This window comes from Procambarus clarkii, chromosome 89, assembly GCF_040958095.1.
Source record: "Procambarus clarkii isolate CNS0578487 chromosome 89, FALCON_Pclarkii_2.0, whole genome shotgun sequence".
Taxonomy (NCBI): Eukaryota; Metazoa; Arthropoda; class Malacostraca; order Decapoda; family Cambaridae; genus Procambarus; species Procambarus clarkii.
This window is the reverse complement of record NC_091238.1, coordinates 3,734,425-3,762,340: the sequence shown is the minus strand read 5'-3', so window position 1 is coordinate 3,762,340 and position 27,916 is coordinate 3,734,425. Positions and strand designations below refer to the sequence as shown.

The window sequence follows — 27,916 nt, the reverse complement described above, 5'->3', positions numbered from 1 at the left end:
CACACAGCCCTGGAGCAGGACCAGGGCCCCCCACAACCACAGCCCTGGAGCAGGACCAGGGGCCCCACACACAGCCCTGGAGGCAGGACCAGGGGCCCCCACCAACACAGCCCTGGAGCAGGACCAGGGCCCCCCACACACAGCCCTGGAGCAGGACCAGGGCCCCCACACACACAGAGCCCTGGAGCAGGACCAGGGCCCCCACACACAGCCCTGGAGCAGGACCAGGGCCCCCACACACACACACAGCCCTGGAGCAGGACCAGGGGCCCCCCACACACACAAGCCCTGGAGCAGGACCAGGGCCCCCACACACACAGCCCTGGAGCAGGACCAGGGCCCCCACACACACAGCCCTGGAGCAGGACCAGGGGCCCCACACACACAGCCCTGGAGCAGAGGACCAGGGCCCCTGCCCCCACGACACAGCCCTGGAGCAGGACCAGGGGCCCCCACACACAGCCCTGGAGCAGGACCAGGGCCCCCCCACACACAGCCCTGGAGCAGGACCAGGGGCCCCCACACACAGCCCTGGAGCAGGACCAGGGCCCCCACACACAGCCCTGGAGCAGGACCAGGGCCCCACACACACAGCCCTGGAGCAGGACCAGGGCCCACACAACACAGCCCTGGAGCAGGACCAGGGGCCCCACACACACAGCCCTGGAGCAGGACCAGGGCCCCCCACACACAGCCCTGGAGCAGGACCAGGGCCCCCCACACACAGCCCTGGAGCAGGACCAGGGCCCCCCCACACAGCCCTGGAGCAGGACCAGGGCCCCCACACACAGCCCTGGAGCAGGACCAGGGCCCCCCCACACAGCCCTGGAGCAGGACCAGGGCCCCCCACACACAGCCCTGGAGCAGGACCAGGGCCCCCCCACACACACAGCCCTGGAGCAGGACCAGGGCCCCACACACACGAAACACCCAGCCCTGGAGCAGGACCAGGGCCCCCCCACACACACAGCCCTGGAGCAGGACCAGGGCCCCCCCACACACAGCCCTGGAGCAGGACCAGGGCCCACACACAGCCCTGGAGCAGGACCAGGGGCCCCACACACAGCCCTGGAGCAGGACCAGGGCCCCCCACACACACAGCCCTGGAGCAGGACCAGGGCCCCCACACACAGCCCTGGAGCAGGACCAGGGGCCCCCCCCCACACAGCCCTGGAGCAGGACCAGGGCCCCCCCACACAGCCCTGGAGCAGGACCAGGGCCCCCACACAGCCCTGGAGCAGGACCAGGGGCCCCCACACACAGCCCTGGAGCAGGACCAGGGCCCACACACACACACAGCCCTGGAGCAGGACCAGGGCCCCCACACACAGCCCTGGAGCAGGACCAGGGCCCCCACACAGCCCTGGAGCAGGACCAGGGCCCCCCCACACACAGCCCTGGAGCAGGACCAGGGCCCACACACACAGCCCTGGAGCAGGACCAGGGCCCCCACACACACAGCCCTGGAGCAGGACCAGGGCCCCCACACACACACTCAGCCCTGGAGCAGGACCAGGGCCCACACACACACACACACACAGCCCTGGAGCAGGACCAGGGCCCACACACACAGCCCTGGAGCAGGACCAGGGCCCACACACACACACACAGCCCTGGAGCAGGACCAGGGCCCACACACACACACTCAGCCCTGGAGCAGGACCAGGGCCCCCACACACAGCCCTGGAGCAGGACCAGGGCCCCCCCACACACAGCCCTGGGGCAGGACCAGGGCCCCCACACACACAGCCCTGGAGCAGGACCAGGGGCCCCCCCCACACAGCCCTGGAGCAGGACCAGGGCCCCCACACACACAGCCCTGGAGCAGGACCAGGGCCCCCCCACACAGCCCAGGAGCAGGACCAGGGCCCCCCCCACACAGCCCTGGAGCAGGACCAGGGCCCCCACACACACAGCCCTGGAGCAGGACCAGGGCCCCCACACACAGCCCTGGAGCAGGACCAGGGCCCCCCCCCACACAGCCCTGGAGCAGGACCAGGGCCCCACACACACACACAGCCCTGGAGCAGGACCAGGGCCCCCACACACACACACAGCCCTGGAGCAGGACCAGGGCACCCACACACACACACAGCCCTGGAGCAGGACCAGGGCCCCCACACAGCCCTGGAGCAGGACCAGGGCCCCCCCCACACAGCCCAGGAGCAGGACCAGGGCCCACACACACACAGCCCTGGAGCAGGACCAGGGCCCCCACACACACAGCCCTGGAGCAGGACCAGGGCCCCCACACAGCCCTGGAGCAGGACCAGGGCACCCACACACAGCCCTGGAGCAGGACCAGGGCCCCCACACAGCCTTGGAGCAGGACCAGGGCACCCACACACACACACAGCCCTGGAGCAGGACCAGGGCCCCCACACACAGCCCTGGAGCAGGACCAGGGCCCCCACACACAGCCCTGGAGCAGGACCAGGGCCCCCACACACACACAGCCCTGGAGCAGGACCAGGGCCCCCCACACACAGCCCTGGAGCAGGACCAGGGCCCCCACACACACACAGCCCTGGAGCAGGACCAGGGCCCCCACACACAGCCCTGGAGCAGGACCAGGGCCCCCACACACAGCCCTGGAGCAGGACCAGGGCCCCCCCCACACACAGCCCTGGAGCAGGACCAGGGCCCCCCCCCACACACAGCCCTGGAGCAGGACCAGGGCCCCCCCCTACACAGCCCTGGAGCAGGACCAGGGCCCCCACACACAGCCCTGGAGCAGAGACCAGGGCCCCCCACACACAGCCCTGGAGCAGGACCAGGGCCCCACACACAGCCCTGGAGCAGGACCAGGGGCCCCACACACAGCCCTGGAGCAGGACCAGGGCCCCCCCCACACACAGCCCTGGAGCAGGACCAGGGCCCCCCACACACAGCCCTGGAGCAGGACCAGGGCCCCCCCCCCACACACAGCCCTGGAGCAGGACCAGGGCCCCCACACACAGCCCTGGAGCAGGACCAGGGCCCCCACACACAGCCCTGGAGCAGGACCAGGGCCCCCCCACACAGCCCTGGAGCAGGACCAGGGCACCCACACACAGCCCTGGAGCAGGACCAGGGCACCCACACACAGCCCTGGAGCAGGACCAGGGGCCCCCCCCACACACACACAGCCCTGGAGCAGGACCAGGGCCCCCACACACACAGCCCTGGAGCAGGACCAGGGCCCACACACAGCCCTGGAGCAGGACCAGGGGCCCCCCCCACACAGCCCTGGAGCAGGACCAGGGCCCCACACACACAGCCCTGGAGCAGGACCAGGGCCCCCACACACAGCCCTGGAGCAGGACCAGGGCCCCCACACACAGCCCTGGAGCAGGACCAGGGGCCCACACACACAGCCCTGGAGCAGGACCAGGGGCCCCCCCACACACAGCCCTGGAGCAGGACCAGGGCCCCCACACACAGCCCTGGAGCAGGACCAGGGCCCCCCCCACACAGCCCTGGAGCAGGACCAGGGCCCCCACACACACAGCCCTGGAGCAGGACCAGGGGCCCCCCCCCCCACACAGCCCTGGAGCAGGACCAGGGCCCCCACACACACAGCCCTGGAGCAGGACCAGGGGCCCCCCCACACACAGCCCTGGAGCAGGACCAGGGGCCCCCCCACACACAGCCCTGGAGCAGGACCAGGGGCCCCCCCCCACACAGCCCTGGAGCAGGACCAGGGCACCCACACACAGCCCTGGAGCAGGACCAGGGCCCCCACACACAGCCCTGGAGCAGGACCAGGGCCCCCCACACACACAGCCCTGGAGCAGGACCAGGGCCCCCACACACAGCCCTGGAGCAGGACCAGGGCCCCCACACACACAGCCCTGGAGCAGGACCAGGGCCCCCACACACAGCCCTGGAGCAGGACCAGGGCCCCCACACACAGCCCTGGAGCAGGACCAGGGGCCCCACACACACAGCCCTGGAGCAGGACCAGGGCCCCCACACACACACAGCCCTGGAGCAGGACCAGGGCACCCACACACACACACACACAGCCCTGGAGCAGGACCAGGGCCCCCACACACACACACAGCCCTGGAGCAGGACCAGGGGCCCCACACACACACACAGCCCTGGAGCAGGACCAGGGCCCCCCCACACACACACAGCCCTGGAGCAGGACCAGGGCACCCACACACACACAGCCCTGGAGCAGGACCAGGGCCCCCACACACACACACAGCCCTGGAGCAGGACCAGGGCCCCACACACAGCCCTGGAGCAGGACCAGGGGCCCCACACACACAGCCCTGGAGCAGGACCAGGGCCCCCACACACAGCCCTGGAGCAGGACCAGGGGCCCCACACACACAGCCCTGGAGCAGGACCAGGGCCCCCACACACACAGCCCTGGAGCAGGACCAGGGCCCCCCACACACACAGCCCTGGAGCAGGACCAGGGCCCCCACACACACACAGCCCTGGAGCAGGACCAGGGCCCCCACACACACACAGCCCTGGAGCAGGACCAGGGCCCCCCCACACACAGCCCTGGAGCAGGACCAGGGGCCCCCACACACACAGCCCTGGAGCAGGACCAGGGCACCCACACACAGCCCTGGAGCAGGACCAGGGCCCCCACACACAGCCCTGGAGCAGGACCAGGGCCCCCACACACAGCCCTGGAGCAGGACCAGGGCCCCCACACACAGCCCTGGAGCAGGACCAGGGGCCCACACACACAGCCCTGGAGCGGGACCAGGGGCCCCCCCACACAGCCCTGGAGCAGGACCAGGGGCCCCCCCACACAGCCCTGGAGCAGGACCAGGGGCCCCCACACACACAGCCCTGGAGCGGGACCAGGGGCCCACACACACAGCCCTGGAGCAGGACCAGGGCCCCCACACACAGCCCTGGAGCAGGACCAGGGGCCCCCACACACAGCCCTGGAGCGGGACCAGGGGCCCCCCCCACACAGCCCTGGAGCAGGACCAGGGGCCCACACACAGCCCTGGAGCAGGACCAGGGGCCCCACACACAGCCCTGGAGCAGGACCAGGGCCCCCACACACAGCCCTGGAGCAGGACCAGGGGCCCCCCACACAGCCCTGGAGCAGGACCAGGGCCCCCACACACAGCCCTGGAGCAGGACCAGGGCCCCCACACAGCCCTGGAGCAGGACCAGGGGCCCCACACACAGCCCTGGAGCAGGACCAGGGGCCCCCACACACACACACAGCCCTGGAGCAGGACCAGGGGCCCCCCCACACACACACAGCCCTGGAGCAGGACCAGGGGCCCCACACACACACAGCCCTGGAGCAGGACCAGGGCCCCCCACACACACACACAGCCCTGGAGCAGGACCAGGGCCCCCACACACACAGCCCTGGAGCAGGACCAGGGGCCCCACACACACACAGCCCTGGAGCAGGACCAGGGCCCCCCACACACACAGCCCTGGAGCAGGACCAGGGCCCCCCACACACACAGCCCTGGAGCAGGACCAGCGCCCCCACACACAGCCCTGGAGCAGGACCAGGGGCCCCCACACACACACAGCCCTGGAGCAGGACCAGGGCCCCCACACACAGCCCTGGAGCAGGACCAGGGCCCCCACACACAGCCCTGGAGCAGGACCAGGGCACCCACACACAGCCCTGGAGCAGGACCAGGGCCCCCACACACACACACAGCCCTGGAGCAGGACCAGGGCCCCCACACACACAGCCCTGGAGCAGGACCAGGGCCCCCACACACACAGCCCTGGAGCAGGACCAGGGCCCCCACACACACAGCCCTGGAGCAGGACCAGGGGCCCCACACACACAGCCCTGGAGCAGGACCAGGGCCCCCACACACAGCCCTGGAGCAGGACCAGGGGCCCCCACACAGCCCTGGAGCAGGACCAGGGCCCCCCCCACACAGCCCTGGAGCAGGACCAGGGCCCCCCCACACAGCCCTGGAGCAGGACCAGGGCCCCCACACAGCCCTGGAGCAGGACCAGGGCCCACACACACAGCCCTGGAGCAGGACCAGGGCCCCCACACACACACACAGCCCTGGAGCAGGACCAGGGCCCCCACACACAGCCCTGGAGCAGGACCAGGGCCCCCACACAGCCCTGGAGCAGGACCAGGGCCCCCACACACAGCCCTGGAGCAGGACCAGGGCCCCCCCACACAGCCCTGGAGCAGGACCAGGGCCCCCACACACAGCCCTGGAGCAGGACCAGGGCCCCCCCACACAGCCCTGGAGCAGGACCAGGGCCCCCACACACAGCCCTGGAGCAGGACCAGGGCCCCCACACACAGCCCTGGAGCAGGACCAGGGCCCCCACACACAGCCCTGGAGCAGGACCAGGGCACCCACACACACACAGCCCTGGAGCAGGACCAGGGCCCCCACACACAGCCCTGGAGCAGGACCAGGGGCCCCCCCACACAGCCCTGGAGCAGGACCAGGGCCCCCACACAGCCCTGGAGCAGGACCAGGGCCCACACACACAGCCCTGGAGCAGGACCAGGGCCCCCACACACAGCCCTGGAGCAGGACCAGGGCCCCCCCACACAGCCCTGGAGCAGGACCAGGGCCCCCACACAGCCCTGGAGCAGGACCGCATTCTTTACTACAGCAGCGCCGCCTCCATTACCTTCGCCAACTGTTTAATTTGCTCGTCACCCACACTACGATATTTGATGACTTCCTTTACCACCACGTCCCATCCCAGCCCTACACCACCACCACGTCCCATCCCAGCCCTACACCACTACGTCCCATCCCAGCCCTACACCACCACCACGTCCCATCCCAGCCCTACACCACTACGTCCCATCCCAGCCCTACACCACCACGTCCCATCCCAGCCCTACACCACCACCAGGTCCCATCCCAGCCCTACACCACCACCAGGTCCCATCCCAGCCCTACACCACCACCACGTCCCATCCCAGCCCTACACCACCACCACGTCCCATCCCAGCCCTACACCACCACCACGTCCCATCCCAGCCCTACACCACCACCAGGTCCCATCCCAGCCCTACACCACCACCAGGTCCCATCCCAGCCCTACACCACCACCAGGTCCCATCCCAGCCCTACACCACCACCAGGTCCCATCCCAGCCCTACACCACCACCAGGTCCCATCCCAGCCCTACACCACCACCAGGTCCCATCCCAGCCCTACACCACCACCAGGTCCCATCCCAGCCCTACACCACCACCAGGTCCCATCCCAGCCCTACACCACCACCAGGTCCCATCCCAGCCCTACACCACCACCAGGTCCCATCCCAGCCCTACACCACCACCAGGTCCCATCCCAGCCCTACACCACCACCAGGTCCCATCCCAGCCCTACACCACGACGTCCCATCCCAGCCCTACACCACGACGTCCCATCCCAGCCCTACACCACCACCACGTCCCATCCCCGCCCTACACCACCACCACGTCCCATCCCCGCCCTACACCACCACCACCAGGTCCCATCCCCGCCCTACACCACCACCACCAGGTCCCATCCCCGCCCTACACCACCACCACGTCCCATCCCCGCCCTACACCACCACCACGTCCCATCCCCGCCCTACACCACCACCACCAGGTCCCATCCCCGCCCTACACCACCACCACCAGGTCCCATCCCAGCCCTACACCACCACGTCCCATCCCAGCCCTACACCACCAGGTCCCATCCCCGCCTTACACCACCACCACGTCCCATCCCAGCCCTACACCACCACCACGTCCCATCCCAGCCCTACACCACCATCACGTCCCATCCCAGCCCTACACCACCACCAGGTCCCATCCCAGCCCTACACCATCACCAGGTCCCAGCCCTACACCACCACCATGTCCCATCCCAGCCCTTCACCACCACGTACCATCCCAGCCCTACACCACCAGGTCCCATCCCAGCCCTACACCACCACCACGTCCCATCCCAGCCCTACACCACTACCACGTCCCATCCCCGCCCTACACCACCACCAGGTCCCATCCCAGCCCTACACCACCACCACGTCCCATCCCAGCCCTTCACCACCACGTCCCATCCCAGCCCTACACCACCACCAGGTCCCATCCCAGCCCTACACCACCATCACCACGTCTGCCTGCCCTGCCAGGGTTCTGCTCTATCTTGCCACACCCCCCAACCTGCTGGACACCCCTCCCTTCCCCTCCATCACCACGCAGTTCTTGCATATTCATTATACCCAGTACAGTTTCCTTCTCCCCCGACCCCCCACTAACACCTGATGCACCTGTTCACCTAGTAGTTAGTAGGCACCCGACAACCGTCTTGAGGATTAGAAATTTAAATTTGTCAAGCCCAAGTTACATCAAATGTTCACTTGTATATCACTTTTGCCACAACAGCATCATTCATTCATTGTAGTCTTCGCCGTGTATATATAATGGATTTTGTACACGTGACATGTCCAGAACTTTGTGTACGTAGGTATGACAAACGATGTTACAATTATAGTGAATACATATACTACAGTGGCACCCGCCAAACACACACCGAAACTACGACGTTGGTACAACGTTCGAACAAGTTTTAACACGTCCTAACCAGTTATAACAACCAATATAGCAAGTTGTAACAACGTTCTAATACGTCATAAACACGTTAAGCCAAGATGTACCAACTTTATTACAAGTTGTAACAAGCGGAAAATAGAGACAGTTTCGGTTTGTGTTTCCAGGGCAGTTCCTCAGTATAAAGCATAGTTCCTCAGGTGTTTAACTAGCTAGGGTCACAGGAACATTACCAGGGAAGCTATGGCACTCTTGCTGGCCCACACTGGCCAACCTGTCCTCTTAAAAAGAACGTCGCTTTTGGCCGTTTGCCTGTATGGCCGAATATGGACGTAATTTGAAAATTAAAATAAATTGAAAATAAATTTGGGATTTTTTTTTTCAACAACAGTAAGTTAAGGGTCCTCTGATAGGTTAGGTGGGCAGGAAATTCTGATAAAGTTTCAAAACGTTATGAAAAACGTCAATTGAAAGTTCCTCTTCTAAGCTGTCCGAGGAGGGCCGTACGACTCAAACAGAAAACGGAACAGTACGTCACTTTTGTGAGTCGATTTCATTTCAAATTACGTCCAAATTTGGCCATAGCGCCGCGCATACGAGCCAAAAGTGACGTTATTTTTAAGAGGACGGGTTGGGCACGGACCGTGCCAAAGCTGGTGTGGGTATGAAGCCTCAGAGGCCCACCACCAACTGTGTACCCACCAGTCATACTATGTTATCTCTGTATTTCATGGTCTCCTCGAGTCGAGAACTATACCCCCCCTCCCCCCGAAAAAAGAGAGAGTACTATGCAACCCGTTCTCGCAAATTCGTAAAGTCAATATTGACTTATTAAATATGTGCATAGGTGACATACTAAACATAATAGATACCCTTAAAAAGATTCATAGAAAACACCGACCTTACCTAACCTACTTAGTATGTTAAGATAAGCATCTTATTGCTTCGTAATTACAATTATTACCTAACCTATAATAGGTATAGGTTAAGTAATAATTGTAATTACGAAGCAATAAGATGCTTATCTTAAGATACTAACAAGGTTAGGTAAGGTCGGTGTTTTCTATGAATCTTTTTAAGGGTATCTATTATGTTTAGTATATCACCTATGCACGTAGTTAATAAGTCAATATTGACTTTACGAATTTGCGAGAACGGGTTGTACTATGATACATTTGACTAACTCTCCTGCGAGATGAACCCAAGCACTTGAGCTGGACGGTAGAGCGACGGTCTCGCTTCATGCAGGTCGGCGTTCAATTCCCGACCGTCCAAGTGGTTGGGTACCGCTCTTTCCTTCCCCCGTCCCATCCCCAAATCCTTATCCTGACTCCTTCCCAGTGCTATATAGTCGTAATGGCTTGGCGCTTTCCCTGAAAACTCCCTCCCTCCTGCGAGATGAGGGGACATCAGATGAACTTATATACTAGATGACCCCGTGGCATAGTGGTGAGACCCCTCGCCTGGCGTTTCGCGAGCGCTTTGTTCTGTGTTCGTATCCTGGCCGAGGAGGATTTACTGAGCGCCAATCCTTAACTGTAGTCTCTATTTATCGAACAGTAAAATAGGGACCTGGTTGTTACGCGATTTGGCGGGTCGTATTCCGGTGAACATAGGTTCAAGGACCTCCTCTTGAGGTTATCTTGAGTTGATTTCGGGGCTTTAGTGTCCCCGCGGCCCGGTCCTTGACCAGGCCTCCACCCCCAGGAAGCAGCCCGTGACAGCTGACTAACTCCCAGGTACCTATTTACTGCTAGGTAACAGGGGCATTCAGGGTGAAAGAAACTTTGCCCATTTGTTTCTGCCTCGTGCGGGAATCGAACCCACGCCACAGAATTACGAGTCCTGCGCGCTATCCACCAGGCTACGAGGCCCCTAAACACCTGTCCGAAACGCTATGCGTGCTAGTGACTGTTCAAAAATGTAAGAACTATTGAATATCTATAATAAATAAAAGTGGAAATGTTCGTTTAACATCGCTAATCTCTGAAAGTTCTACACCGATTGCTTTGAAATGTTCACACAACGTTCCCTTCGCATTCGAGCGGGTTTTTATGAACATACTATATAGATGTCCAACCCGTTCTCGCAAATTTAATAAGTCAATATTGACTTATTAAATATGTGCATAGGTGACATACTTAACATAATAGATACCCTTAAAAAGATTCATAGAAAACACCGACCTTACCTAACCTACTTAGTATGTTAAGATAAGCATCTTATTGCTTCGTAATTACAATTATTTCCTAACCTATAATAGGTATAGATTAAGTAATAATTGTAATTACGAAGCAATAAGATGCTTATTTTAAGATACAAGGTTAGGTAAGGTCGGTGTTTTCTATGAATCTTTTTAAGGGTATCTATTATGTTTAGTATATCACCTTTGCACGTAGTTAATAAGTCAATATTGACTTTACGAATTGGCGAGAACGGGTTGAGATGTCACGTCTACGGCGGGAAAAACATTTTTTTTTAAACAGCGCCATCTGTTGGACGTAGGAACAACACACGCTGTAATGTTCGAAAGTTCTTCACCAATTGCTTTGAAATCTTGACAACGTTCCATTCGAATACGCATGTGTTTTTAAATACCTACTATATAGATGCAACACCTGTGACAGGTAGAAACATGCTTTTTTGCATCGGGAATGTATCGGACGAGGGAGTGGGGGGGAGGACGGGAGTGGGGGGACTGGAGGGGAGGATGAGGGGACAGGGGAGGGGGAAATGGTGGGTAGGACCAAAGACAGGAGAGTTGGGGGAGGAGGGAATGGTATAGAGAGGACGAGGGGACAGAGGAGTTGGGGGTGGTGGGGAGGACGAGGGGACGGTGGAGGGGAGGGGAAATGGTAGGGAGGACTGGGGAACAGGGGAAGGTTGCTGTGGTTCGGCGCCACAGCAACGCGTGGGCGGGTACAGCTAGAATATAAATGAAGTGGAATTCCACTGTGATAGTCCTAGGAGGAGATCTATAGTTGTGCCAGGAGTGTGGCGCCTGTGTACTGACCCCCTCACTCAAGTAAGGATAAGATGATGACAGTGACGGTTGAGATAGGAAGGGATGGTCGTCTTGGAAGAGGTAAATCTCGCAGGTGCAATCTTGACTTCGTGGAAACGAGCGTCGTCGCTCCAGTAATTTTGGGGCAAGAGCCTCTGGCGCTCAGGGGGGAGAGAGGGGGGGAGAGGGGGGAGAGGGGGGAAAGGGGGGGGAAGGGGGGGAAAGGGGGGGGGAGGGGGAGAGAGCCAGCTGATGGCGCGGGCGGGGGGGGGGGGGGGGAGGAAAGGGAGAGATCCTGCTGCTGGCACGAGGGGGGGGGGGGGGGAAGAGCCAGCTTGTGGGAACCGACCTGTGAGATTTATATTTATTTAATTTATATGAATTTATATTTACGTTAATTTATATACTTCGATAGCAATTTGTATAATGATAAGTGGACTGTATTTCTGCAATAATCTCATAATCTCACAAATCGATCCTCTACACATTAGGGGGGGTTTATTAGTTTATATATATGCAGCCAATCAAACTACAGAATTAACTACATACATTGAAAAGGTTCCTTATCTTATTTGTACAGCAGGTATAACCAGGATGTAGACCACATTTTCCCTCTTTGAGGTAGCTTCCACGTGCTGGTAACTGATGCACAAACATGCTTCCTCGTCTTGACCTGTTAAAAGGGCGCTAGCTGTGAAGCCAGAAACCTAGTATATGACAGGTATTTCAGAGAAACATTGTACATGGAACAATAAAGACCTGGCTTAATTACCTTTAGTTTGAGGCGATTTCGTGATCTAACCGGGTCACCCTACCTAATGACATTAATGGCCACTAATGATAGATAATGGGTTTCGGAAAGAACACTTAACTTGAATTTGTAGACAGCGTGTTGATAATGGTACACTTTTAGTTTCCATAACACTACGTCCAAGTAAATTTAACAGGAGCCGAATTTGCTCCCGTGTGAGCCTCTGGTCTAGTCTCAACAATGGCTGCATCTAACACTCCATACTATTGACGCCTGGCCGACATTGTCCAGATATGATAGGAGCCAAATTTGCTCCACACGTCTCGGAGGTGACAACAATGGCTGCCCTCCCTCCCCACTCTGACGCCTGGCTTACATTGTCCACATGTCAGAAAGTGATAGAAGGGTCACATTTACTCTACTTTAATATTGATAATTAAGTTAATTTATATGAGATGTTTTTATGATGGTAAAGTCCAAAGACTAATGTATTTATGAATAATTCCCACCATAATAGGTGGAGAATATAATAGTATGTGGTGATGATATCCCGTTTTCTATAGACGGTAATTCCACTACAAGTTACGTTTTCTATGGTTAACTTGTTTATACAATACAGCTATTATCTGTATGATTATTAAATGGTGTCGGATTTTCCGACACCGCTGCTGGCGCCGGGGGGAGGAGGAGCCAGCTGCTGGCGCCGGGGGGGGGGGGAGGAGGAGCCAGCTGCTGGCGCCGGGGGGGGGGGGGAGGAGGAGCCAGCTGCTGGCACACGGGGGGGGGGAGGGAAGAGCCAGCCGCTGGCTTTGCGTGTTGGATACTTTTATTGTATTATTTTCCATCTGTTATGGAGGGAGAGAATTGTGTTATTGTCAACTTGCAGCTTGGTGCGCGGGAGGGGCGAGGAGTTCGCATCCATTTGAGGACGAAGTTGTTGATGGTTCTACAGTTGACACGCAGAGGGATAAATTGATTTTATTTATATACAAGAAGGTACATTGGGGGTTAACAGAAAATATAGAAATTAAGTTGAATTTACATTCTTGTAAAGCAAAGCGACCGAGGATGTTTAACTGATTACAAGGAGGATTAATCCAGTTGATCAACGGGGATCTTTGGCTGTGTGAGGAGTTCACTGTTTTGGTATACTTGACGCAGTGAATGGCGTGTGTGTGTGTGTGTGTGTGTGTGTGTGTGTGTGTGTGTGTGTGTGTGTGTGTGTGTGTGTGTGTGTGTGTGTGTGTGTGTGTGTTTTATTGATTTACATTTTAAAGCTTCGCTTGGTTTGATGATCACGTGACCTGTGCCCAGCGAGTTGATGAAGTCGAGTAGCCTACTGAGGCAAACTATGACACGCAGTCTTATCTTGAGATGATTTCGGGGCTTTTTTAGTGTCCCCGCGGCCCGGTCCTCGACCAGGCCTCCACCCCCAGGAAGCAGCCCGTGACAGCTGACTAACACCCAGGTACCTATTTTACTGCTAGGTAACAGGGGCATAGGGTGAAGGAAACTCTGCCCATTGTTTCCCGCCGGCGCCTGGGATCGAACCCAGGACCACAGGATCACAAGTCCAGCGTGCTGTCCGCTCGGCCGACCGGCTCCCCTTGGTCTCTCCATGGTAGAATAACAATTGTTGTAGCAGTGAGCCTTCGATAATTGTTTGTTCATTGAGTTATAGATTTACATGTTCCTGTTAACTGGTGTTTATAACAAACACGAGTTTGTGATATTAGAGTAATGTATTGGTACGTTATTTGTTAGTGTTATTCAACAGCCTAAATAATAACATTTTTGAAGATAATGTGACCAAGTGGTGAGTGAAGTTGGTGCCCCGTCCAAGGCACCATTTAATTTTTACTGTTTCTTCTCGTTTGTAATAAATGTTTGTATGTTATACAACTTTCTTTGCTCTTGTTCCTATGAGGCTCTAGTTAAGTTGATAACATCGGCGTGTGGACCAAACAACAGAGAAGGTTAGGTTAGGTTAGGTTAGGTTAGGTTAGGTAAGGTTAGGTTAGGTTAGGTTAGGTTAGGTTAGGTTAGGTTAGGTTAGGTTAGGTTAGGTAAGGTAAGGTAAGGTAAGGTTAGGTTAGGTTAGGTAAGGTAAGGTAAGGTAAGGTAAGGTAAGGTAAGGTAAGGTAAGGTAAGGTAAGGTAAGGTAAGGTAAGGTAAGGTAAGGTTAGGTTAGGTTAGGTTAGGTTAGGTAAGGTAAGGTTAGGTTAGGTTAGGTTAGGTTAGGTTAGGTTAGGTTAGGGGGAATTGTAACAAAGGCCGCCGGTCGGCCGAACGGACAGCACGCTGGACTTGTGATCCTGTGGTCCTAGGTTCGATCCCAGGCGCCGGCGAGAAACAATGGGCAGAGTTTCTTTCACCCTATGCCCCTGTTACCTAGCAGTAAAATAGGTACCTGGGTGTTAGTCAGCTGTCACGGGCTGCTTCCTGGGGGTGGAGGCCTGGTCGAGGACCGGGCCGCGGGGACACTAAAAAGCCCCGAAATCATCTCAAGATAGCCTCAAGATAGGGTTACGTGAGAGGTGAGTGAGTCATCGGTTGGTCAGTTTGTGGGTGTGAACACGAGACAAGAGGCGAGTTACTGAGCCTCAGTTCCCATCTTGGTGGGAGGAGCTACCATGCAAGAGGAGCCACCATGCAAGAGGAGCCACACATCTATGGTTCATTCAATAAAATCAGCAGACTTCTAGATGTTACTACTGCTCGGCTTCGACTCGGTTACAAGTATCTCTGGGAATTCTCATTATCTGCTGATGTAGACCTGACCAAATGTAAACTGTGTCAACAAAATTACTCGCACACCCTCCGTCACTATGTGATGGAGTGCGAAAAGATACGTGAATTTAGAGACAATTCTATAACCAATGTTCCAGCGACGTGTCAATATTTCATTCAAAATGATCTGCTACCAGAAATTTTAACCAAATGTCCCCAGTTTGCTAACTGTAGGTAGTAACTGAGTGATTGTAACCTATCCACCGCTGCCCACTGGATGGGGGGCGGTGTGCAGGACAAACGCATCAATTGTGACACTAGCTCTCCACATGTCAGTTGCTTAATTTAGAAATTGTACTTGTGGTCGATCTCGAACCCATTGTTGACGTGACGATTTATATTGAATTTTTGTAACTAGCTCATCAAGATTGTAACTTGCTTAGCTAAATGAATTGTGGGGTTCAGTCCCTGAGCCCATTATGTGCCTCTGTAACCCTTTCCACTACCGCCCACAAGATGGGTATGGGGTACATAAGAACTAAACTAACCCATCTTGGTGGCACTATACTACTCCACCATTTAATGCAACTCCGGGTAGTTCCTCTGTGCGCGGCCTGACAGTGTGGCGTCAGTGGAAACAGAAGCACAAGGCGTCTGCCTGGCGTCTACCATTTGTTGCTGGAGACAGTGGTGTCATCACCAAATAGAACAGGTTTAAGACAGAAGCATTTAGCAACTCTGTTGTATTTAAAAAACACAAGATCATAGAATGCCGCCTTGAGGCACTCTTGCCGTTAACGGAAGAGGTTGTCATTGATGAGTACATAATGACGTCTTTGATAAGATACGATCAGATATAGTGAGAAAATCAACTGGAGCTCTAAGGTGACTCAAACCCGTGACAAATGGATTGCCAGCCACAACCTCTATCACCATATCTTGAGAGGTTATCTTGAGATGATTTCGGGGCTTTGTGTCCCCGCGGCCCGGTCTTCGACCAGGCCTCCACCCCCAGGAAGCAGCCCGTGACAGCTGACTAACACCCAGGTACCTTATTTACTGCTAGGTAACAGGGGCATAGGGTGAAAGAAACTCTGCCCATTGTTTCTCGCCGGTGCCTGGGATTGAACCCAGGACCACAGGATCACAAGTCCCGCGTGCTGTCCGCTCGGCCGACCGGCTCCGACCATACCCCCATAACCTGTAATAATTTATACAACCTGGGTGTCCCAAATGTTAAATGAGGAGCAGCTCCCCGGCAAGGCCCTCAGTTTGTAACAAATGCAAATTCGTAAAGTCAATATTGACTTATTAACTACGTGCATAGGTGATATACTAAACATAATAGATACCCTTAAAAAGATTCATAGAAAACACCGACCTTACCTAACCTTGTTAGTATCTTAAGATAAGCATCTTATTGCTTCGTAATTACAATTATTACTTAACCTATACCTATTATAGGTTAGGTAATAATTGTAATTACGAAGCTATAAGATGCTTATCTTAAGATACTAACAAGGTTAGGTAAGGTCGGTGTTTTCTATGAATCTTTTTAAGGGTATCTATTATGTTAAGTATGTCACCTATGCACAAATTTAATAAGTCAATATTGACTTATTAAATTTGCGAGAACGGGTTGCTCCAGCCCACACTCCCACACCTTAATTGATACAGTAAGTCTAGTCATTGATGTCAATCACCAAGCTTTCACTAAAAAAATTAAATTACCCAAAACATTTATTTTTAAAACGATTCATAGACAAGAGACAACTTCAACGCTCACATCGACCTGTCCTCTTACAAAACGTCGCTTTTCCTTATCTTGAGATGATTTCGGGGCTTTAGTGTCCCCGCGGCCCGGTCCTCCACCCCCAGGAAGCAGCCCGTGACAGCTGACTAACTCCCAGGTACCTATTTACTGCTAGGTAACAGGGGCATTCAGGGTGAAAGAAACTTTGCCCATTTGTTTCTGCCTCGTGCGGGAATCGAACCCGCGCCACAGAATTACGAGTCCTGCGCCCTATCCACCAGGCTACGAGGCCCCTTTTCGCCCATATACGTTACACAAGACCAACAATTGCCGTACTAGATAATTGAAGCGGCTCCCGAAAGTGACGTACTGTCCCATTTTCTGTTTTGGGTTCTCTGGCTTAGTCTGTTAGGTTAGGAGAGAACACTTTAACTTTACCGTTTTCTTGACGTTGGGGAAACCTTAGGGGGGGGGGGGACGAGGACGGGCTGCTCATACACCACGAGTCTCCTAAACAATTAACTTTTTTTTTTTTTTTTTTTTTTTTTGAGATATATACAAGAGTTGTTACATTCTTGTAGAGCCACTAGTACGCGTAGCGTTTCGGGCAAGTCCTTAATCCTATGGTCCCTGGAATACGATCCCCTGCCGCGAAGAACCGTTTTTTCATCCAAGTACACATTTTACTGTTGCGTTAAACAGAGGCTACAGTTAAGGAATTGCGCCCAGTAAATCCTCCCCGGCCAGGATACGAACCCATGACATAGCGCTCGCGGAACGCCAGGCGAGTGTCTTACCACTACACCACGGAGACTGTTAAAGACTGTTTCGCTTAAAGACGTACCGGAAACGCTTTGCAAGAATGGACCGGCTGCATCAACTTGTATTTATATAATCAATCAATTAATAGATTTACAGGTGGAGAGGCGAGGCATGTTCAGGAGGCGCGGGTTACACACTTGTGGTTAGGCTTAGACGGTGGTTGGGTGTCGTGTTACCCCGGGGGGGGGGGGGGGGACGGGGGGGGTTACACGGGGTAGGGGCCTGGGGATTATACCCCGGGGGACGTCCCAAATCACACGGTAAAAGGAAAAGATGATTGCAGATGCGAGCATGATTGGAGATGCGAGCATCTTGAGATGATTTTGGGGCTTTAGTGTCCCCGCGGCCCGGTCCTCGACCAGGCCTCCACCCCCAGGAAGCAGCCTGTGACAGCTGACTAACTCCCAGGTACCTATTTACTGCTAGGTAACAGGGGCTTTCAGGGTGAAAGAAACTTTGCCCATTTGTTTCTGCCTCGTGCGGGAATCGAACCCGCGCCACAGAATTACGAGTCCTGCGCGCTATCCACCAGGCTACGAGGCCCCCTAGTTCAGCATGCTTGCAGGTACTGAACAGGTTCGGTTATTCAACCTTATTTGGGTGTGATGTACTATTAACTTTCATTTATTATTCACCCCATACCTATCCCGAGGGTATACCACATAATGAGTTCAGGAGCTGAAACCAAAATTCATTTAGCTAAGCCAGTTACAAACCGATGTTTCTGTAACTCGGTTTAATGTACGTATCAATTACAGTGTTTGAGCATAATAGGTTCAAGAACCTGAGCCCAACTGTCTCTTAGCTAAACAATTTACATCTACGGTCTTGGGGGCCATCTTGGGGGCCTCGTAGCCTGGTGGATAGCGCGCAGGACTCGTAATTCTGTGGCGCGGGTTCGATTCCCGCACGAGGTAGAAACAAATGGGCAAAAGTTTCTTTCACCCTGAATGCCCCTGTTACCTAGCAGTAAATAGGTACCTGGGAGTTAGTCAGCTGTCACGGGCTGCTTCCTGGGGGTGGAGGCCTGGTCGAGGACCGGGCCGCGGGGACACTAAAAGCCCCGAAATCATCTCAAGATAACGGTGAACAAGTGAGTTACTGACCCCCCACCCCCCCACCCGTCCAATGGAGGCGGAGAGCAGCTTACACTCAAGTGAATGCATTACCTACAGTAAGTCAATTTTGGATATTTGGTAAAGTTTTCTAGTAACACAATTTTAAATTAAGTACTTACACATTTCTTAAACATTTGTAATATATTTATCTGTGAATAGTAAATTTTTTCCACATTCAGAGACAGTGAGGCAGAGTATGTGAATAGTTGTGACGCCAAGAGTTTACATTTGGTGGGATCCACTTCAGCAGGTGGTGCTAGCTCCCAGAGGTACTTGTAGCTGAGCCTAAGCATTCAGCAGGTGGTGAGAGCTCCCAGAGGTACTTGTAGCTGAGCCTAAGCATTCAGCAGGTGGTGCTAGCTCCCAGAGGTACTTGTAGCTGAGCCTAAGCATTCAGCAGGTGGTGAGAGCTCCCAGAGGTACTTGTAGCTGAGCCTAAGCATTCAGCAGGTGGTAAGAGCTCCCAGAGGTACTTGTAGCTGAGCCTAAGCATTCAGCAGGTGGTGAGAGCTCCCAGAGGTACTAGTAGCTGAGCCTAAACCTTCAGCAGGTGGTGCTAGCTCCCAGAGGTACTAGTAGCTGAGCCTAAGCATTCAGCAGGTGGTGAGAGCTCCCAGAGGTACTTGTAGCTGAGCCTAAGCCTTCAGCAGGTGGTGCGAGCTCCCAGAGGTACTTGTAGCTGAGCCGAAGCCTTCAGCAGGTGGTGCGAGCTCCCAGAGGTACTAGTAGCTGAGCCTAAACCTTCAGCAGGTGGTGAGAGCTCCCAGAGGTACTTGTAGCTGAGCCTAAACCTTCAGCAGGTGGTGCGAGCTCCCAGAGGTACTTGTAGCTGAGCCTAAACCTTCAGCAGGTGGTGCGAGCTCCCAGAGGTACTAGTAGCCGAGCCTAAGCCTTCACCAGGTGGTGCGAGCTCCCAGAGGTACTTGTAGCCGAGCCTAAGCCTTCACCAGGTGGTGCGAGCTCCCAGAGGTACTTGTAGCTGAGCCTAAACCTTCAGCAGGTGGTGAGAGCTCCCAGAGGTACTTGTAGCCGAGCCTAAGCATTCAGCAGGTGGTGCGAGCTCCCAGAGGTACTAGTAGCCGAGCCTAAGCATTCAGCAGGTGGTGCGAGCTCCCAGAGGTACTTGTAGCTGAGCCTAAACCTTCACCAGGTGGTGAGAGCTCCCAGAGGTACTAGTAGCCGAGCCTAAGCATTCAGCAGGTGGTGAGAGCTCCCAGAGGTACTTGTAGCTGAGCCTAAACCTTCACCAGGTGGTGAGAGCTCCCAGAGGTACTAGTAGCTGAGCCTAAACCTTCAGCAGGTGGTGCGAGCTCCCAGAGGTACTTGTAGCCGAGCCTAAACCTTCAGCAGGTGGTGCGAGCTCCCAGAGGTACTTGTAGCTGAGCCGAAGCCTTCAGCAGGTGGTGAGAGCTCCCAGAGGTACTTTTAGCCGAGCCTAAACCTTCAGCAGGTGGTGCGAGCTCCCAGAGGTACTTTTAGCTGAGCCTAAACCTTCAGCAGGTGGTGAGAGCTCCCAGAGGTACTTTTAGCTGAGCCTAAACCTTCAGCAGGTGGTGAGAGCTCCCAGAGGTACTTTTAGCCGAGCCTAAACCTTCAGCAGGTGGTGCGAGCTCCCAGAGGTACTTGTAGCTGAGCCGAAGCCTTCAGCAGGTGGTGCGAGCTCCCAGAGGTACTTTTAGCTGAGCCTAAACCTTCAGCAGGTGGTGAGAGCTCCCAGAGGTACTTTTAGCTGAGCCTAAACCTTCAGCAGGTGGTGAGAGCTCCCAGAGGTACTTTTAGCCGAGCCTAAACCTTCAGCAGGTGGTGCGAGCTCCCAGAGGTACTTGTAGCTGAGCCGAAGCCTTCAGCAGGTGGTGAGAGCTCCCAGAGGTACTTTTAGCCGAGCCTAAACCTTCAGCAGGTGGTGCGAGCTCCCAGAGGTACTTGTAGCTGAGCCGAAGCCTTCACCAGGTGGTGCGAGCTCCCAGAGGTACTAGTAGCTGAGCCTAAACCTTCAGCAGGTGGTGCGAGCTCCCAGAGGTACTTGTAGCTGAGCCTAAACCTTCACCAGGTGGTGAGAGCTCCCAGAGGTACTTGTAGCCGAGCCTAAGCCTTCACCAGGTGGTGCGAGCTCCCAGAGGTACTAGTAGCCGAGCCTAAACCTTCAGCAGGTGGTGCGAGCTCCCAGAGGTACTTGTAGCCGAGCCTAAACCTTCAGCAGGTGGTGCGAGCTCCCAGAGGTACTTGTAGCCGAGCCTAAACCTTCAGCAGGTGGTGCTAGCTCCCAGAGGTACTTGTAGCTGAGCCTAAACCTTCACCAGGTGGTGAGAGCTCCCAGAGGTACTTTTAGCCGAGCCTAAACCTTCAGCAGGTGGTGCGAGCTCCCAGAGGTACTTGTAGCCGAGCCTAAGCCTTCACCAGGTGGTGCGAGCTCCCAGAGGTACTTGTAGCCGAGCCTAAGCCTTCACCAGGTGGTGCGAGCTCCCAGAGGTACTTGTAGCCGAGCCTAAGCCTTCACCAGGTGGTGCGAGCTCCCAGAGGTACTTGTAGCCGAGCCTAACCGTAGCTGTAGTAACGTCTAGAAGTCTGCTGACTCTACTCTATGACCCAGATACGTGACTTCCATAATAATTATGATAGATGGAATAACTAGTGCAAATTTCAGTCTGGTCTACTAAATTATTTTCCTCAACTAGTTTTCCCTGGAACACGACCCATAAACCTATTTACACCCAGGTCCTTACTTACTGCTGGGTGATCAGCAGAGAAGAGTCAGTACTGGAGGCCACCACCGCGGTGTCCAAGGCGTGATGAACCCAGACCAGGGGCCAGATTCACGAAAGCACTTACGCAAGCACTTACGAATCTGTACATCTTTTCTCAATCTTTGGCGGCTTTGTTTACCATTATTAGATAATTAATGAGCTCCGAAGCACCAGGAGCCTGTTTTAACAATAACAACAGTTGAGTAGGAAGTTTTCATGCTTGTAAACTGTTTAATAAATGTAACCAAAGCCGTCAAAGATTGAGGAAAGATGTACACGTTCGTAAGTATTTGCGTAAGTGCTTTCGTGAATCTGGCCCCAGATCTCTGGCGGGGCGCTGCCACTAACAGTTTATTAACCTAACGCAAAGTTCTTTAATGCTTCATATTAAATTTTCATTGGCCTAATTTTGCGCGTACAGCGTCGGGATGATGTTTTACAATCTATACGCGATAATATATTTATCAAACACTGCAATTTAACTGATAACGCTCATTACAAATGTGACTCTGCGCTGACCACTAACAGCAACAAATGTGCTGCCATAATAAAGAGCCGCATCATAACACACTGCAACCCGTTCTCGCAAATTTAATAAGTCAATATTGACTTATTAGTTGCGTGCATAGGTGACATACTTAACATAATAGTTTCCCTTGAAAACCTTCATAGAAAACACCAACCTTACCTAACCTACTTAGTATGTTAAAATAAGCATCTTATAGCTTCGTAATTACAATTGTTACTTAACCTATTATAGGTATAGGTTAGGTAATAATTGTAATTACGAAGCAATAAGATGCTTATCTTAACATACTAAGTAGGTTAGGTAAGGTCGGTGTTTTCTATGAAGGTTTTTAAGGGTATCTATTATGTTTAGTATATCACCTATGCACGTAGTTAATAAGTCAATATTGACTTTACGAATTTGCGAGAACGGGTTGCCTACAGCAAGTATTTGTTTACTAAATATTTTGAACAGTCTTATAAGTAGTTAAACCATACTGTAAACCATATTACATACTGTATAATTAGCAACATTTATTCTACATTACACAAATTATATGTATCGCGGGTGAATTGATTATAGTACCGTGTAACATGGAAGGGGGGCAGCCCGTCCTCCAAACAAAGATCCAAAAGTGATTCCATGCACCCGCCAAACCCCCTGTTTATGAATGAAAAGCGGTTTACACACGACTCAACTGATGACGTTCGAACATATCCGGAACAAGTGTTTCACTGACGAATTTTGTTCGAACCACAACGCTGTAAATGCTTCACCCACGTACTACAAATACAAATAATCACCAACAGAACCTAAACACCTAACCTAACCTATGCCTATATATATACACAATATGCTAATATATTATAATAATTTATAGTCGAGAAAGTTCCCGTTTTGAATGAACAGCATGTTAAAATTTATGAATGCGTCTGTGGGGTCGACCGCTGGATGGAATAGACTTGAGTCGAGGATGGGTTGAGGGGGGGGGGGGGGAGGGTGAGTGAGTCAGCACACAGTCGCGCCCGTCCAAGTCGCACGGGCTTACCAGGTTTCCTCTCATAACCTTTCCGAGTTAACCAGAGGACTAACAGAAAACGGGACAGCACATCACTTTCGTGAGCCGATTTCATATCAAATTACGTCCGTTATTGGCCATGGCGCACATACGAGTGAAAAGCGAAGTTGTTTTTAAGAGGACGGGTTGCACCATAGCCCGTGCTACTTGGAACTTTTTGTTCCGAGTACCTCAATCTAAAACGACAAGGCGAGTGAGTGAAACTCTTTCCCTAAACGGTATTCGTGTTAGTGGCTTTGCAAAAATGAAAAAAAAACAAATTTTATATACACAAACCTAATGTACCTTCTTGTATATATAAATAAAAAGTGAGCGAGGGTGCGTGTGATGTAATATTTATGTTGCCTTTTATAATTGACAAATTGCCAATACTAAAAGATCTCACCACCTTACAAAAGCGCACTCTATATTAAGGCCAACCATCTTATAGCAAACTTACAAACCCGCACCGCACCTCTGTGGTGTCCAGATGAAAAATATGGTAGGCGATCAAGTCAAGAGAAGGTAGGTAATGGTCAACCCGTTCTCGCAAATTCGTAAAGTCAATATTGACTTATTAAATATGTGCATAGGTGATATACTAAACATAATAGATACCCTTAAAAAGATTCATAGAAAACACCGACCTTACCTAACCTTGTTAGTATCTTAAGATAAGCATCTTATTGCTTCGTAATTACAATTATTACTTAACCTATACCTATTATAGGTTAGGTAATAATTGTAATTATGAAGCAATAAGATGCTTAACATACTAAGTAGGTTAGGTAAGGTCGGTGTTTTCTATGAATCTTTTTAAGGGTATCTATTATGTTAAGTATGTCACCTATGCACATATTTAATAAGTCAATATTGACTTATTAAATTTGCGAGAACGGGTTGGTAATGGTATATGTCGCCGGGGCCGCCCACCACCAAACACTACCACACTCAACTTGTATTTTGACTAATTACCGGCACTGGTCACGTGATCAGTTAACAGCTTCGTTAAATGGATCAACTGCGTTTACAGTTTCAGGCGCCCTCTGCTATGTTTACAATTAACTTGAAGTTCAAAAAAATAAATAATTTAGTTTTTTGCTTATTGAACATTTATTAAAGCAATTATAATTGAATTAAATTGAAAATAGATGGGCAAAATTTTGTAGTTGTCTAGATCCATGAAATTTTGTTCAGTTAATTTGTATTGTTTTGTGACGAAGCATTCATTCATGCAAGTTAAGAATGTATGGAGATCATAATATATTTTCTATATTTAATTATTCTAGTACCAACTTGTACTGTAAATCTCAAATGAGAATGGCTACAGAGGCTTCAATAGTGACTAAAAACAAATTCGGCATTTGGGGCTTTAACCACTAAGACGATAGATAGCCCGTGCTACTTGCAACTTTCGTTCCGATGAGCTAAATCTACAACCACCAAGACGAGCGCTGGGGCCAGATTCACGAAAGCACTTACGCAAGCACTTACGAACCTGTACATCTTTTCTCAATCTTTGGCGGCTTTGTTTACAATTATTAAACGGTTAATGAGCTCCGAAGCACCAGGAGGCTGTTTATAACAATACCAACAGTTGATTGGTAAGTTTTCATGCTTGTAAACTGTTTAATAAATGTAACCAAAGCCGTCAAAGATTGAGAGAAGATGGACACGTTCGTAAGTGCTTGCGTAAGTGGTTTCGTGAATCTGGCCCCTGGTCACGTCGGCAAGTCATCCACTAAACTACCGCACCATCTTAAACTAACACCAATTTGCTCACGGCACCCGTGACTAATATATTTACCTACTTAATTACAGACGAGTTAGGTAAGCTGTAGAGCACTGTAATGTCTTGCACTCTCACCATTAAACAGTTACCCAAGCATCCGCTGCTCTCCCACACAACCTCTTCATTATGCCCAACCGCGTCCACCACCACCGTGGGGCCTCGTAGCCTGGTGGATAGCGCGCAGGACTCGTAATTCTGTGGCGCGGGTTCGATTCCCGTACGAGGCACAAACAAATGGGCAAAGTTTCTTTCACCCTAAATGCCCCTGTTACCTAGCAGTAAATAGGTACCTGGGAGTTAGTCAGCTGTCACGGGCTGCTTCCTGGGGGTGGAGGCCTGGTCGAGGACCGGGCCGCGGGGACACTAAATCCCCGAAATCATCAAGATAACCTCATCAACTATTCAAGAGCAGGGGAGCAAAACTGTGCCATCATCACGGGGATTCCAGAAAGGCCTTGATTCTTGCTCATTATGCAGGCTATGAGGAGGCTATCACACTACAGATTACAGTACCACACTACAGATAACAGTACCACACTACAGTAGCGTTTGTACAGCCTTCACTTACCACCTATTCCAGCATCATGATAACAGTGCGGTACCCCACCAGTGGCGGGGCTAGCATAAGAGTGCACTACTACCAAGGTTATCTTGAGATGATTTCGGGGCTTTTAGTGTCCCCGCGGCCCGGTCCTCGACCAGGCCTCCACCCCCAGGAAGCAGCCCGTGACAGCTGACTAACACCCAGGTACCTATTTTACTGCTAGGTAACAGGGGCATAGGGTGAAAGAAACTCTGCCCATTGTTTCTCGCCGGCGCCTGGGATCGAACCCAGGACCACAGGATCACAAGTCCAGCGTGCTGTCCGCTCGGCCGACCGGCTCCCTATAACCTCTAAAGGGGTTAACATCTATTCATGCGTACATTTAAAATGCATAATTTTAGGAGGACGGCGTCTAGGCAGATTTCTGTCGTCGTCGTCGTCGTCGTCGTCGTCGTCACGCGGCGATGTACAAACTGGTCAGTGGAAATGGTCACTGTTCAAACAAGTTACTCTATGAACATTCATTATTATAGTCTGCATGTGTACTATCTAACTCACACACAGTCTGGTTCTGTTATAATATCGTATCATTTTACTGTTCTGCAATGCTGAACATGATAGCAAATACTATCTACTATGACCATCAGAGTAGATATATTTTATATCCAGCCAATCTAAGCAACTACTGAAGCTTGAGCTTATCTATCTACTAAGATTACTGACTTGACTGAGATTACTCGTCTAGATAACAATGCAGCAAACATGTAATCTTGATGACCTTCACAAGAGACAACCACACACACACACCGGAACTTAACCAATATATCCGGCCGCGGGTCCTTGTACTGGTCTATGGAGCGCTGGACGAACTGCCCGTATACCTTCTCCAGAGAACTTGGCTTCATCTTATTTCCAGGAGCGAGCACTTGAGAACACAACAGAGTGATGTGGAACAGTGGCGCATCTCTCAGCCCTCCGGCACAGCGTCACGTGCCCACACACTCCTCATTTCCACCACCACAACTAAATGTAACAACTTTATAGTCGCATCTTATATTTCTATTTCTATATTTCACACGTGCGGATAAATGAATTGGTCAGCACGGATGGGCGCACCAGATATTTCTCAGTCATGACCTTAAATCGTTGCGTGATATCGGGAAGACAGAAGGTGAGCAGTGTTGTGATAACTGGTAAGTGTGGGGCGGCACGTGGGCACATGTGGACTCACTCAGGTGAGAAGCACGACTAACCCGCCCCCGTCATCCTACCCGGCCTTGCCCACCTCAACACCACAACTCTTCGCTCACAACCATCGTCATATTCCAGTGTTTTTCGAACATTTAACAATATTACAAACAAATTCTGCAGTATAATTTGTTAATGTCCCTTATATACTTGGACTAGGAACACTTCTTAACGACGTTAATACAGGAAATATCCGCAAGATAGTTAAATAAGCTAGGAAATAATATTATCGTTCAAGCCAGCATGATAATATGCAGTAATCTGCAGCAGCCTATCAGAACCTGTATGGCAGTATTAATTCACCAATACTCTACTACGGGCTCACCATAGCCCGTGCTACTTGTAACTTTTCGTTCTAGGTAGCAAATCTTTAACAACAACAACACCAATACTCCCAATTTATTGTGCTATTTGTAATTGACCAGAAGTAACTATACATGGAAACGATACATCCACCAATCATGTGAGAGGCAGGAACACGAGGAGCGGGGAGTGTGGCGTTGCCAGACATGGTGTGGCGTGTGTGTCGGGGGCACCGGTGCACGCCTCCACACCTCACCCACGCGCGGCGTGTGTCGGGGGGCACCGGTGCACGCCTCCACACCTCACCCACGCGCGGCGTGTGTCGGGGGGCACCAGTGCACGCCTCCACACCTCACCCACGCGCGGCGTGTATCGGGGGGCACCAGTGCACGCCTCCACACCTCACCCACGCGCGGAGTGTGTCGGGGGCACCGGTGCACGCCTCCACACCTCACCCACGCGCGGAGTGTGTCGGGGGCACCGGTGCACGCCTCCACACCTCACCCACGCGCGGCGTGTATCGGGGGGCACCAGTGCACGCCTCCACACCTCACCCACGCGCGGCGTGTGTCGGGGGGCACCGGTGCACGCCTCCACACCTCACCCACGCGCGGCGTGTGTCGGGGGGCACCGGTGCACGCCTCCACACCTCACCCACGCGCGGCGTGTGTCGGGGGGCACCGGTGCACGCCTCCACACCTCACCCACGCGCGGCGAGTGTCGGGGGCACCGGTGCACGCCTCCACACCTCACCCACGCGCGGCGAGTGTCGGGGGGCACCGGTGCACGCCTCCACACCTCACCCACGAGCGCGGCGTGTGTCGGGGGCACCAGTGCACGCCTCCACACCTCACCCACGCGCGGCGTGTGTCGGGGGGCACCAGTGCACGCCTCCACACCTCACCCACGCGCGGCGTGTGTCGGGGGCACCAGTGCACGCCTCCACACCTCACCCACGCGCGGAGTGTGTCGGGGGGCACCAGTGCACGCCTCCACACCTCACCCACGCGCGGCGTGTGTCGGGGGCACCAGTGCA

The 27,916-nt window shown here is 53.6% G+C and overlaps 1 protein-coding gene and 1 non-coding gene across 2 annotated transcripts in view; both read right to left on the bottom strand.

Moving 5' to 3' along the window:
* LOC123773279 (uncharacterized) overlaps positions 1-26,563 on the bottom strand; it is a gene marked incomplete in the record, with an annotated part of 416,855 nt that extends 390,292 nt beyond the window's left edge. Inside the window, 1 exon segment of the mRNA XM_069317846.1 lies at positions 26,137-26,563. Coding sequence (XP_069173947.1) covers positions 26,137-26,234 — 98 coding nt within the window.
* On the bottom strand, positions 16,965-17,035 carry TRNAT-CGU (transfer RNA threonine (anticodon CGU)). The gene has a single exon. It is a non-coding gene; the product is annotated as a tRNA-Thr (tRNA).
* Positions 26,564-27,916: the final 1,353 nt, after the last annotated feature.